The sequence below is a fragment of the Syngnathoides biaculeatus genome, chromosome 9, assembly GCF_019802595.1.
Source record: "Syngnathoides biaculeatus isolate LvHL_M chromosome 9, ASM1980259v1, whole genome shotgun sequence".
Lineage (NCBI taxonomy): Eukaryota > Metazoa > Chordata > Actinopteri > Syngnathiformes > Syngnathidae > Syngnathoides > Syngnathoides biaculeatus.
The window spans coordinates 18,171,331-18,186,372 of NC_084648.1; the positions used below are offsets into that span (position 1 = coordinate 18,171,331).

The window sequence follows — 15,042 nt, forward strand, 5'->3', positions numbered from 1 at the left end:
CCTTCCGCCAACTGTTCCACGCCGCTTGGACCCGTTTCTTCACTTCCTTACCACACTCACCATTGATCTGGATTGTTGACCCCGAGTATTTGAAGTCGTCCACCCTCGCCATCTCTTCTCCCTCTAGCCTCACTCTTCCCCCTCCACTTTTCTCATTCACGCACATATATTCTGTTTTACTTCGGCTAATCTTCATTCCTCTCCTTTCCAGTGCGTGCCTCCATCTTTCTAATTGTTCCTCCGCCTGCATATAACAATATCATCTGCAAAATCATACTCCAAGGAGATTGCAGTTTAACCTCATCTGTCAGCCTATCCATTACTACCGCAATCAGGAAGGGGCTCAGCGCAGATACCTGATGCAGTCCCACCTCCACCTTAAATTCTTCTGACAAACCTACAGCCATCAGGAACTTCATGCATGTTTTAATAAAAAAAAAAATAAAAAAAAATGAGAGGAGATATGAGGAGATTCCTATTCAAATGCGTAGGAATCCAGCATGTCCCAATATTTTTAATCGTTGAGCTGCGCAAATTTCGTTGGATTGTTAAAACGCGACTAACTGTCAAAGATGAGCGTTTCTGCTTTTCACTCTGGTTAACTTCTCTTTGCAATTATCACAATTAACAATGTTAAAGAAGACATATCATGTCATTTTTTTTTTCTTCCTCAGCCAACCGTTACGCCCTCGTCATTCATTAAGCATTTGATGATTCATTGTTTTAACATTCAGCGAGTCGTGGCTAACAGAGTACATTGTCTTTGATATTCGTTGTGAATTGAAGGTCACGTAATAGCATACATTTTTACACTGAGGCATGGTGTCACGCTTAGAGTGGAAAATCACGCATTGATACATTGTCAAGTCATATTTCACTTGATTTTAATTTATGCCTGCTATCCATGAAAGCTCCGGTTTCAACCCCTAAAAGGTGTCAGCGTGTACAAAAGCACGAGGTAACATCTGCTGCATTCCTGCTCCCAACAGCTGTATTTTATTATTTTTTGTATATCTAAAGTACTGCGGAAGTCAGCTGTACCGAGAATAAGATGCAATGTATTACGAGGAACGGCGGATATCGCAAACGTGTTACATTTTTGATCGTCGGTGCGGGCCAAATCACCGATTTGAAGCCGACGTGTATCAGCTTGCTTTAGCACCTTCAGAGCAAATGAAACGCTTGCTGAGATGATAAATCACTTTGCTGTTAAATTACACGTATTTGCTCAAAAAATATATATATATGTATAAATATATGCTGTTGGAAAATATCAACTAAAGTCCTCCATAAATGTATTTTTGAGGAGGGCTATTTCTTTGTTACTCCTAGCGGTACACAAAGGGTGCTTGATTGATACCCACAGCGCCGTGCGAGCTCACATTAGCCGTGGCACTCCAGCTGACCTTGAAGATGACCGCCGTGGAGTGCGTAAAACATGGACGAATGAGCTCATTGAGAAAATGTGTGTGCGTTACGAACTACGTCTGTCCTCTTGACCTCCATAGATTCTTTGTGGGACCTCGCAGCTGTCCTACAACTACTCATGCTCTATTAAGTGCCGTGCACACACACACACACACACACACATGCACACGTTGATTTACAAGTTCATGTACACACACACACACGGCGGCACGGTGGAGCAGCTGGTAAAGTGTTGGCCTCACAGTTCTGAGGTCCCGGGTTCAATCCCAGCCCTTCCTGTGTGAAGTTTGCATGTTCTCCCCTTGCCTGCGTGGGTTTTCTCCGGGTGGGCACTCCGGTTTCCTCCCACATCCCGATAACGTGCAACATTAATTGGACACTCTAAATTGCCCCAAGGTGGGATTCTGAGTGCGGGTGTTTGTCCCGATGTGCCCTGCGATTGGCTGGCGACCAGTTCACGGTGCACCCCGCCTCCTCCCCGTGGACAGCCGGGATAGGCTCCGGCACTCCCCGTGACCCTCGTGAGGACAAGCGGCGAAGAAAATGGCACGGGGAGAACACGTAAACGCCACACAGGCGGGGCCAGGATTTAACCCGGGTCCTCAGAACTGTCAGGCCAACGCTTTACCAGCTAAGCCAACATGCCGCCAGTCTTTAACATTTCATTATTTCCCGACTTTACTCGGCTCAACTATTTCTCGAGCACTTAAAAAAATCGACCGCAGCTGCAACATATTCCTGCACATAAGAAAGATCAAGCATAAAATAATAATTGTAATAATGTGGCATCAATTTTTTTGACTAAATGATCCTTCTTTAAAAGCGCCTCCTCTGTTTCCTAGCCTGCTTTTCCACCCGTGGCCTGTTGGTGGTCTAAAGTTTGAATCTCAGGAGTAAGCGCAAAGTCTATTTTCTAAAATAGATGCAAGAAGTTTGCAAGCTGCAATCAGTTTAAAATGCTTTCAAGAAAAGTTTCACAAGATGTATGAAACTAAAACGTCTTTTTTTTTTTTTCTGTTTGTGGCGGACAGGGCAAAGCGGCCTGGGCAAGTCCACTCTGATGAACACGCTGTTCAAATCGAAGGTGAGCCGCAAGTCGGCCGAGGCCAACGCCGAGGACAGGATCCCAAAGACCGTGGAGATCAAGTCCATCAGTCACGGTAGGTCGTTGCTCTAACCTTGCAGCGCTTCCCATCCATCCATTTTTTTTTTTCTCTTGCGCATTTCCCGTTCTGGGTCACAGGCGGGCTGGAATCTGTCCCAGCTGACCTGCGCTGATTCCGATTCGATGTCAGTTCGAGCATTCGGTGAACCTGCCTTGCGTGTTTTCCCCGTGCAGATATTGAAGAGAAAGGCGTGAGGATGAAGCTGACGGTCATCGACACGCCGGGCTTTGGGGATCAGATCAACAACGAGAACTGGTGAGACCTCAGTCCTGGCAAAATCATAAAACTGTCTTCGGTCTTTTCATTCCATATTTTTTTCGTGTTCACAAACCAATGCCAAACTACCGTATTTTCCGCACGATGAGGCGCACCTAAAAGCCTTTAATTTTCCTCAAAAGCCGACGGTGCGTCTTATAATCCGGTGCGCCTTTTATATGGATCAATATTGAGCCTTTAGTGCAGCGCCATCTAATGGATGCATATCGTAACCCCAGCCCCTACTGTAGTGTCTATTCTATGCGCCTTATATATGGAAAAAGTTTTAAAATATCCCATTCATTGGAGGTGCGCCTTTATAATGGAGTGCGCCTTATAGTGTGAAAAATTTGTCAATTAATACGCAGCATCTGAGTATATTTCTTTTGGAGGTATTTTTGTTCACAGAGCTGTAGCGCAAAGGTTGGACAGCATTTTAGTATACAAAAAGGGTGTAATTTGGCCGGATTGGACCCCCTGACGAGCTGGTTCTGGCCCACGGGCTGTATGTTTGACACTGCTGCTGTGTAACGGGGTCCATTTTGACTGATGAGACTTTTTTTTTTATTTGCTGTCTCAGCTGGCAGCCCATCATGAAGTTCATCAACGATCAGTACGAAGCCTACTTGCAGGAAGAGATCAACATAGAGAGGAAGAAGAGGATCCCGGACTCCAGGGTGCATTGCTGCATATACTTCATCCCGCCCACTGGCCACTGGTGAGCACACCCGACAGCGTGTTGCATTGGGCTCGCATGTCGCTAACTACACACACACACTCCCGGCAAAATGAGGGAGGCCTACTGGGGGTTTTCCCAAATCCATCAGTTGTACGGCATCTGGCTCCCCTGTGACCACATGTGGAAGTCGTTACCTCCTCTGAGACACTCAAGTAGGACCTCAGAGAATCTCATTTCACCGAGTAACCGGACTCGCCTGTGCTCGCTCTTTGGCTTTTGCAGCATTTTCAACGCTTGCTGCGTCACACTGACGGATTGCCCCAACGGTTTTGTGTTCTTTTTACCGGATCGACCCTGTGGTACATGAGGTGGACCCTGGCTTCATGAATGCACGATTGATACACACGATTCATTTCAAACTCAAATGAAACCATAAGAACAACTGCAAACAACTGGATCTGACCTAGCATTTCCTATTCCGTTATGTTCAAGTTACAAGAAATCTGTTCGTGGCTACTAGGCTACGTTTTTCCTTCGCTTTCATGACATCTGCTTTTTTAACGCAGAATTCTTTTCAAGCCAGATCTTTATATTTATTGCATAGTACACAACATGCATATAAACCAGTAATTTCCAACATTTATGGAGCCAATACGCACATATTTTCCAACTGATATATCTCACGCCACACCAACAAACCAAGACGTTACAAAAAGTGGATCCATTAATTGCTGTATGTACTTCCCGGCATCTAATCGAAGAGCCTTTATTTATTCTGTCCATCAACAACGTCTCACTGGCATAAATAGATGAACAAAACAATAATTTCCGGCCTATAAACCGCAATTTTTTCATCCCCACGCTTTCAACCCTGCGGTTTATGCGGTGATGCGGCTAATTTGTGCATTTTTTTTTTAACGGCCGCAAGGGGGCACTCGAGCGGAAAAGATAAGAGTGAGACCGGTGGAATATATGTGTCGATGAAATGATTGTGCCGGTAGTTTTTTTTTTTTTTTTTTTAACCAGCCCGGTTAGCACCGCGACAGCGCTAGCGGTGAGGGCCGCGCTACTGCCGGGTCTCAGTGATTTAGGGACACCTTTTACTATTTTTTTTTTTTTTTTACCTGTGTTGTTGCTATGCTAAGCTAAGGTATTAAAACTTTGAAAAGGCTTCCTGTTTTGTAAATATATCGTGTTTCAATGTGGGCACTTGCGTCTTTTACACAGGTGCGGCTTATGTACCAAATGGTATTTCCTTTACGAATGTACTGGGTGAGGCTTATAATCGGGTGCGCGCTGTAGGCCGGGAATTACGCTATGTTACTTCATGTAATGATATTATTTTTTGAGCAATTCCCGGCGGCATGCAGGAAAGAGCGCTCACTGCACACTGACTGAGAATCAATGCCATTGCGTACGACCGCGATCTCGTGACCTCGCGGCGATGTCTTCATTCACGGCTGGCATTTCTTCCGGCGGCGTTGTCCAAAAACGTCCCCCTCGAGAGAAGCCAGTGTGTGCGCCTGTTTGTGTTTGACAGCCTCCCTCTTGGTGTTTTCACGTCGCCACAGCTGTCGTTTCTGGAACGTTCGCGCGCTGCGACTGTGCTAGCGTGGACGCCTCGCAATTGCAGCACGGAGGCACACGAGCGGCAGCCAAACCGCTTTACTGTACATATTGTTTGCTTGCATGGAGACGCTCACCATGTACTGAATGTCTGTGAACAACAAGCATCTGTCAGCCAGCCGTGTTGGCAGTCTGGCCGCAGACCAAAGTCGGAGGCGGGAAAACGCAAGTTTTGGCAAGCACCGAGCCGACATGTACTTAAATGCACGTTAGATCGTTTCTGCAGAATGAATGAAGCCTCATAATCTCCAGTATGGATTGGCGGTAGCACATTTTCTTGTATCGATTACCGCATTTCATGGTCAGTCAGGCTCCCCATTGTTGTCGATCGCACGTTTGTAGAGCCAAGAGACCAAAAGCCCCGACCGACACTTACGCAATTTTGTTTCTCTGAAGCATAACTTGCATTTATCATCATGCTCTAATTTGACTTGCATGTCAGTGGCGTCCTTTTATTTGGCTTTCGAGGTTTTGGATCCCTCAAAGGTGGTCGGTGAAGCAGAGTGCGCTCGTCCAGCGGCAACCATTGCTGATATTAGCTGAGCCTCTGCTGCTTTATGATCCACTCCATAAAATATAGTCTTTTGTATTGGAGCTGGTACATTTTTCATTTACCATTTTCTTTTTTTACAACCACATAAATGGAAGTTAGTCTGTCTGTGTATAACAGATGGCGCACATCTGCTTGTGCACATGCATTGTCTTCACAACATATGCAGGGATACGAGAAAGACGAAATATACACGCAGGCCTACTCATGCATATGTCACATGACATCTGTTTGAACGCAAGACTTCCTGTCGTCACATTTGTCGTTTTAATTGCCACTCGGTTCCCGCTAGTCCTCCTTGCCAGCTTTCTCTCCCGTCCCGCGCACGGCCAGCTCGCCCTCTCCTCCGGGCTGGCCCCGGCCGGACCTTTTTGAGTCTGACTCGCCTCGGATGAAGCTAATTGAAGGGCGCATGCGGGGGAAAAAAAAACGTCAGCACACAAGTCAAACTGAAAATGAGTGACAAGTTGAAAAATTGCTAATTATTACTTTCTGGTGTGAGCTTTCTGTCAGGAGATGAAGACTGCAAGCACAAACAAAACGTTGCTAAAGTAGTACAATATGGCGCTCAATCAAAACATTTGTGGACAAAAAAAAAAAGAGGCTTCCAAAGTCAAAAGTTGCAGGCTAAACTATTAGCATGTGTGGGATGGAAGCAAATCTGTGACACTAAAAGATCAACTACTTACGAGACTTTTGCTTTGTATTTATTTTTTTCCTCATAATATTACCACATTAGAAAAATGGGGAAAAAATGTGATGAGCAGAGAAAAGGAAATGGAATTTATGACCTTATGACAGGCAACACAATTCCAAAAATATCCTGGTAACTTCCTGCATAGCTAAAAACATTGCACCCATGCGTACATTATTTTTCCACAAAAAAGCTAAATCATATTACAGTACCTCAAATGCCCTTCAGCTGTACTGAAAATCTAGTTTTCATTTTTTGTTCATATTATTTACACAGTTGGTCACAGTTATAATGATTCAAGATGCATTTATTTTGCCTTTTTGTAATGGCATGTGCAGGGAGAAAAGCCACGTGCGATCAATTTGGGGATGTAAACTTGGTTTTGCAGCGTCTGGTCTTGTGGAACAAGTAGAACTGCTTAAAAATGGGGAAAACCCTCCATAAAAATACTACTTTTCATTCTTTTTTTTTTTTTTTTTTAATGACCTGTAAGTGTGCTTCTAAATCTGTAAAGTATTTGGGATTTCACTACACAGCTAGCATTAGTTATTGACTGACAGCACGTGCAAAATTTGAGGCATAGTAGGAATTGAAATCAATCTTAAACTGAGGACGGGACAGGATGCAAAAGAACATGACGTGGCTGCCACCTAGTGGCCGCTTTGCTTCATCACAGCAAGCTTTGTGGCAATCATTTGGTTTCGGGATCAGCACCGGCGTACCTGTGACCTCAATGAGTACAAGAAAATGGATGCTTTTGCGTACAAGGTTATAATTTGTGTCACAAAGCAACGAGGCGCATATTTTAGCTGTTCATGACACAGATTCAGATCAGCAGCAGCAGCACAGGAAACAATCTTGAAATAAGTTTCAATAATCCTTAGTAAGGTGAGGAATCAGCCCAGGACTACACGACAGGACTTGGCAAATGACCTGAAAAGAGCCGGGACCACCGTTTCCAAGGTGACTGTTGGTAATACACGAAGACGTCACGGTTTGAAATCATGCCTGGCACGGAAGGTTCCCCTTCTTAAACCAGGACATGTCAAGTCCCGTCTTAATTTTGCCAATGACCATTTGGATGATACAGAGGAGTCACGGGAGAAGGTTTTGTGGTCAGATGAGACCAAAATGGATTTTTTTGGGTCATAATTCCACTCACCGTGTTTGGAGGAAGACGAATGATGAGTTCCATCCCAAGAACACCATCTCCACTGTGAACCTTGGGGGTGGTACCATTATTCTTTGGGGGTGTTTTTCTGCACATAGGAAAGAACGACTGCACTTTATTAAGGAGAGGATGACCGCGGCCACGTATTGTGAGATTTTGGGGAACAGCCTCTTTCCCTCAGTCAGAGTATTGAAGGTGGGTCGTGGCCGGGTCTTTCGACATGACAATGACCCGAAGCACACAGCCAGGAAAACCAAGGAGTGGCTCCGTAAGAAGCATACCTAGCCAGTCTCCAGACCTAAACCCAAAAGAAAATCTTTGGAGGGAGCTGAAACTCCGTGTTTCTCAGCGACAGCCCAGAAACCTGTCTGATCTAGAGAAGATCTGTGTGGAGGAGTGGGCCAAAATCCAAACTCCTGCAGTGTGCGCAAACCGGGTGAACAACTACAGGAAACGTTTGACCTCCGTCATTGCAAACCAAGGCTACTGTACCAAATACTAACATTTGGTTTTCTCAGGTGTTCAAATACTTATTTGCAGCTGTATCACACAAATAAATGATTGATTTCTCATTGTGATTTCTGGATTTTTCTTTTTAGGTTATGTCTCTCACAGTGGACATGCACCTACGTTGAAAATTTCAGACCCCTTCATGATTTCTAAGTGGGAGAAGTTGCAATATAGCGGGCTGTTCAAATACTTCTTTTCTTCACTGTACGTGATTGATAAGGTGTTGTCGTCTGCGGTCTCCCTCTCAGTTTGAGGCCCCTGGATGTGGAGTTCATGAGGCGGCTCAGCAAGGTGGTGAACATCGTGCCCGTCATCGCCAAGGCCGACACGCTCACGCTGGAGGAGAGGGACTACTTCAAGCAGACGGTGAGCGCCGTGGCCGCAAATGAAGCCCGCGAGACACGTTGCACTTTAAAAAAAAAAAAAAAAAGAATTTTTTAAAAAATTAATCCATTGCTCGTCAAACGCACGCTACCCGCTGTTCTGCGCAGATAAGGGAAGAGTTGCGGGCCAACGACATCGACGTCTACCCTCAGAAAGAGTTTGACGAGGACGCGGAGGACAGGGCGATTAATGATAAAATCAGGGTGAGGTCACAAAAAATGTCGATGGAATCATCACGAAGGCGACAAAGCGTAACCCGCGGCTGTGACATTTCTGGGCAGGAAATGATCCCTTTTGCCGTGGTGGGCAGCGATCAGGAGTACCAGGAGAACGGCAAGAGGATCCTGGGAAGGAGGACAAAATGGGGGACCATAGAGGGTACACGCTGCACACGTTCATTTTTTGCGGGGGATTAAAAATTCAACATATCAATTGTAGAAATTATTTTAGCAGCCACTGTTTGAGAAAATATGCTCTTCCTTTATACGCTTTAGCTTAGTAGTCATTTTTGCTATGTACGTGTAGTACCATGAAAGAGTATTGACCCTGCTGATTAAAATCTTACATTTTTGCTACTTTAATCTTTAAGATTATTTGCAAACTTCTTCATGAAAGTCTTCATTAAAAAAAATCGTTCATTCCTAAAAAGTATATTTTTATTATTGACAGCTAATGTAACATTATGATCTCAGTTTGAACATTCAATCCATATGCATTGCACATAAATATTTAAATTTCAAAGATAAAATGCAAATATGTTGTTCCTAAAAGTGAAATATAACTGAACTGTACTCGGGCAGTGATTCCCTCCCACCACAAGAGGGCGAGAGCGTTCCACACTCTCAGAATCACTCGATCAGGTGTTTTCGGGCCTTTTTTTTTTTTTTTTTTTAAATAACCATTCCCCCGGTGTTTTATTGCTATTTAGAATTGCTCTTTGGGGTGTACATCCCAGATTCCAAGTGTATATTTCTGGAATTGCTCGTACAGCTTCCAAGTTCACTCAACGTCACACCAAGCGAGCGGATATTCCGCTCTCTTGCCCTCAGAGGGAATTTAATTTAGTGCCTGTGGATTTTTTTTTTTTTTTTAAAGCCCGACACGAATAGCGTTCTCCTCCTCCCATTTGAGGTCTCGACGCCGTCGGAATTCAAACGGGCGTCAGCTCGACTTGTCGCAAGAAAGGCTCCTCGGTCGACGTGGAAACGAGGACCTTCAACGGGAGCGCAAAGCAGGAAAGGTCACTCTTTGCGTTTGATGTGCGACGCTGCCGCCGTGTGGTCGCGAGTTGACTAGCGGGCACGGTGAAGCTGAGCGGGGTGTACGAGCTCGTCACATTTTCCACACGATGTTGTTACGGTGAACATCTTGCTTGATTTTCATGTAGGCGTCATCAATCAGCCTCGCGTCTGCTTTGTTTTGCAGTGGAGAACATCGCACACTGCGAGTTTGCTTACCTGCGGGACCTCCTGATCAGGTGAGAGGCATGCGTGCAAATAAATGCCAAAACTGCATACTCTTGTGGTGATGTCGCATTAGATCTTATTCAAAATATGATGTGAATGTGTATCTTTGGATGTAACCATTTGAATTATATCTGTCTGAACCAAAATATGGCTTCTAATACTTAACTGCACTCGTCATGGTTCTCTCGATTCCCTCTTTAAGGAACTAACTTTATAGTTTGGGACATGACTTTAAGGGCTAACAATAAATAAATGGGTTAAGTGAACAGTAAGGCCTCGGTTCTCGAACGTCTCCGTTTTCGGACAAATCGGTTTTCGAACGTAAATTTTGAGATTTTTTTTTTTGCTTCTGTTTTCGAACGAAAATCGGTACCCGAACGCCGTGAACAAAACCTGGAAATAAGACAATGTGCGCGGCGCAAGCAGCTGACGTACCCACGACGCGTTTTTTATTGTCAATTCAAACGCCCCCCCTCCCCGAAAAATAAAACGGAAATGACGTAATGTGCACGGGGCGACCATCGCACTTTTGTTATTTTGCAAAGCGCAGCTTCTGTACACAGACGTGTCCCGGTCGTGACTGTTGTTTTTCTTCTTATCGAGGACGACCGGATTAACTCCCAATCATGGCTCCGAAGAAGCCAAATTGCTTGTTTCAAGTTATTCTGCACTTTTGTTAATAAAAAAAGTTTACAAGGCTGGGAGCCGAGTCGCTACAGATACGGCAATGCGCTCTGCGACTAAAGCATTCATTTTAAGCAAAAAATAAATATATTTCTTAAATTATTTTATCATATAAAGTATTTAAACTATACATGTATTTCTACTATGCAGTTTATTATCAGGAAAAAAAACATTTTAGGCTTGGAACACATTATTTCTTTTTCCATTCATCGTAATTGGAAACATCGATTGGGTTTTCAAACAAATCACTTGTCGAACCGTTTTCTTGAACGGATTGTGGTCGAGAACAGAGGCACCACTGTATTTCACATGATTCCACAATGTACCCTTTATTTTTCAAATGATTATATTTATTTCTTTATTTTTTTCCAAGCCATAATTGTGAAACAAAATCCTCCCCCCTCACAATTGTGACTTTCTTGTTGCAATCTGACTGGCATCTTGAGCAGCCTCCGTTTCTGCGTTGCAGGACGCACATGCAGAACATCAAGGACATCACGGGCAGCATCCATTACGAGACGTACCGCGTGCGGCGGCTCAACGAGTCCAACGGCCGCTCGCCCCCCCGCCCGCCCGAGCGCGGCCCCGCTCAGCTCAAGGCCGACGGCCGGGCCGAGCCGCTGTCGGGGGCTCCGGCCCCGCAGCCCAACGGCGTGGCCGCCCACCATCAAGTTCTCGCCCACGAGGTGTAGACGAGCGCGCGTGAACGTCGACGGCTTCGTTTGTCCGATGCACGCAGATCTGTTTTCCCTCATGGAACTTTGTCAGTAAAAGCAAAAATGACCCAAAGCACAGCAATAAGTCACTTTTTCTATTATGATCTATATTTAGCGTCGTGTCAGTACACAGCAGGGGTGGGGGACCGACGGCCACTGAGAACCTTCCACCCATCGTTCGTCCCTTTTCGATCACGTTTAATGCCGTGAGCCTATCCCGGGCGATCTGCTGTGAGGGGCGGCGACCAATCGCAGGCAACCGCTCGCGTTCACACCCGAATTTTGAGTCTTCGCTGAAGCCAACACGCACAATGTGTTTTTAGAAGGTGAACACTACACGGAGAAACCCCACGCAAACACAAACACGGGAAAGACTTAGCCCGGATTTCAACCCGCAACCTCCGAAATGGGAGGGGGATGTGCCATGCAATTACAATTACAAATATCAGAAGAAGTGCTTAAAAACCCCACCCACAAACCACAAATTTTCTGAAACATATACTATGTTTATATAAAATATATTATTATACATTCTATATATTTGATAGAAAATATACATTTGGTTAAGGGAAAAAATATTTGCTGAGGGGGATTTTTTTTCTTTTTTTTTGCAGAATTCAGAAATGAAAAGCAGAATATTATATTTAAATCTTAGGAGGGGAAAAAAGACACACTCAAAATAAGTGATATTTGCATTTTTTTATTGTAAAAGTTCCACGTATTACTAGTAACAATATTAAAAATAATTATTTATTTTTTTTTAAATGAATTTATTCCCATGATATTTTGATCACTTTACTTTTCTAAAGTCGAATACCACCCGAATGATAAAATATTACTTTTTCTTGGAAATAAAATTCCAATCCAAACAAACTTTTCTCATCAGAAAAAATAATGAATATTGTGTTTAAATCTTTAGAGGGGAAAAAAAACAGATTTTTTTTTTTTTTTTTGCTTCTGTTTTCGAACGAAAATCGGTCCCTGAACGCTACGAACAAAACCTGGAAAGAACACAATGTGTGCGGCGCAAGCGGCTGACGTACCCACGGCGCGTTTTTTATTGTCAATTCGAACGCCCCCCGAAAAATAAAACGGAAATGACGTAACGTGCACGGAGCGATTTCACACAATAAGTGATATCTGCATTTTTTGGGGGGATTGTAAAAGTTCCAGGCATTACTAGTAAAATACTATTTCTACCTCCCAAAATAATTGAACTTGGTGTGAAATTATGCTTTTTTAAGTTAAATAAAATGCATTTATTCCCATGATATTTTGATCACTTTACTTTTCTAAAGTAGAATACCATCTGAATGATGAAATATGACTTTTTTTCTTGGAAATAAAATTCCAAACCATACAACTTTTTTTTCTTCTTGGTAAAAAAAAAAAAGAAAATCTGAATATTGTATTTAAATTTTAAGAGGAAACCCAAAGTTACTCTCACACAACAAGTGATAACTGCATTGTAAAAGTTCCAGCTATTACTAGTAATATACTATTTCTACCTCCCAAAATAATTCAACTTTGTGGAAAATTATGCTTTTTTTTTTTTTTTAGAAATAAAAAAATACTTTATTCCCATGACATTTTGACCACTTGAATGATGAAATATGACTTTTTTTTTCTTGGAAATAAAATTCCAAACCAAACAATTTTTTTTCTCTTGGTAAAAATAATAACAATAATAATGTACATACAGCCCTCAGAAAAATACCACTTTTTTTGGTTTATTTTTTCAGTGTGGTGGCCCTTTGTACTTTCGCATTGCCGCCCCTCCCCCGCCGCCATAGGTTGCCCACCCCTGACTTTGAGTCCGCAGCATGGCATTTCAACACCGTCAAGGTGGTCACAAACAGCTTTTTTGTGCTCTAGCTTAGCAAGCGGTCGGTTTACTTTTGTGTCGTCATTTCGTCCCGTGCGGTTACTCGGCTGTGTCAGGATATTTTAGAGTAGCTTTATTGTATTAAAGAGGACGTGAAGACAAATGTGACGCTTCCACACTGCAAATTCCCATCGGGGAACGCGACAGTGTGGAACAGCCTATCGGAAATTTTTTTGTCATTATTCCTCCCCCCCCCCCCCCCAACTGTGATTCTTTAACAACATAAAAATCCTTTTTTGTCACACTGTCTTCTCTGCTATATAAAGCAGTCACCTCGTATTTTAGTGTTCATTTACCCGTGTATTTTTATTCATCTTGTTGTAACGATATACTGTGCCATCCTTTTTGTCCAATTCTTTGGCCTCCAGGTCGCCATTAAAGTCTTTTTTTTTTTTTTTTTTTGTACGATAAAGAATATTTGTGTTTCGTTGAAGCCGCTCCGACTACGACGGTTGAATTGGAGAAGCGCGTGGCGGGTCGATAGCAATAAAATTTGCGTCACGAGCTGAAAGTGGCGCGTTTGAGTCGCATGTTTTTGCTGTCATTTACATTTTCATGTGTGCCGACATACTTGCTTTAACTCCGCCTTTTTATCAAAGGGGCATCTTTTACATTTCCATAATCGTATGACAATCAGATGATCGAGTCGCCGCACCCAAATGATTTCAGCGCTGCTCGATTATTAACCGGGGGAGTTATTGCGTTACTCTCTGTTTACTGTTGTATAGTTTTTTGTCATTTTTTTGTGATGGTATAGTTGAGTTAAGGTTTTATCTTTGATATGCTATGCTCAAAGAATAAAGATTATTTTTATTGTTTAACATTGGTTGTCGTGATTGCAAATTGTTCCCTTTTGATCACCCACATCCACCCATCCATTTTCTACCACTTCTCCGGGTCAGGTCGCGGGGGAAGTAACTTCAGCAGGGATACCCAGACTTGCCTTTCCCCAGCCACTTCTTCCGGAGGGATCCCGAAGCGTTCCCGAGCCGGCCAAGAGACACTGTCTCTCCAGCATATCTTGGGTCATTCTCGGGCTCTCTTTCCGGTGGGACACGCCCGGAACACCACACCAGGGAGGCGTCCGGGAGACATCCGGATCAGATGCCCCAGCCACCTCATCTGGCTCCTGCAGCGGTTCGACACTGAGCCCCTCTCAGATGACCGATATCCTCACCCTATCTCTAAGGGAGAGCACTGGAGGTGGCTGGGGTATCTGATCCAGATGCTTCCCGGACGCCTCCCCGGTGAGGCGTTCCGGGCGTGCCCCACCAGAAAGACACACCGGGGACGATCCAGGACACACTGGAGAGACTATGTCTCTCGGCTAGATCGGGAACACCTCGGGATCCATCCGGAAGACTGGCTGGGGAAAGGGAAGTCTGGGTATCACGGCTGAAGCTACTTCCCCCGCGACGCGACCTGGAAAAGCGGTCAAAAATTGATGGATTTTTGTGCTTTGGCGGCATACTTTTCATAAAATCGGTACTCCCAAGAATGAGTTTATAAGATAAAGATAAACGAAATTAGAATCAGTAACGCAATCTCAAGCTTGACATAATCACAAAATTTTTGTGAGACCAAAAGACACTTGAAGCATGTGAAATGCTGTTAAAAAAAATGAATAAAAATCCCAAGAGACAAAGTATAAGCATATTGCCTTGATTTGAAATATTTTGTCCTGGTTGGATTTGCGTTTTAGCAGGTTTGAGAATGTAATGCATTGTTAGCATGCAGCTAAAAATCTCCTTCGAGATGCGTGCAAAGTTAACGAATTGTAACAAATTTGTTCCCCATCCTCCAACAAGGAGTTGCGTAATTAATGTCC

At 43.8% G+C, this 15,042-nt stretch overlaps 1 protein-coding gene across 4 annotated transcripts in view; it reads left to right on the forward strand.

Annotated features, from left to right (window-relative positions):
- Positions 1-14,016, forward strand: part of septin9b (septin 9b) — an 86,940-nt gene extending 72,924 nt beyond the window's left edge. For all 4 annotated transcript variants that reach the window (XM_061828759.1, XM_061828760.1, XM_061828758.1 and 1 more), the window contains 8 exons: positions 2,460-2,588; positions 2,768-2,849; positions 3,430-3,567; positions 8,328-8,445; positions 8,571-8,666; positions 8,745-8,841; positions 9,889-9,940; positions 11,083-14,016. In XM_061828759.1, the coding sequence (XP_061684743.1) occupies positions 2,460-2,588; positions 2,768-2,849; positions 3,430-3,567; positions 8,328-8,445; positions 8,571-8,666; positions 8,745-8,841; positions 9,889-9,940; positions 11,083-11,305 (935 nt within the window). In that variant the 3' untranslated portion in view covers positions 11,306-14,016. The remainder of the gene's footprint in view (positions 1-2,459; positions 2,589-2,767; positions 2,850-3,429; positions 3,568-8,327; positions 8,446-8,570; positions 8,667-8,744; positions 8,842-9,888; positions 9,941-11,082) is intronic.
- The last annotated feature ends 1,026 nt before the right edge of the window (positions 14,017-15,042 follow it).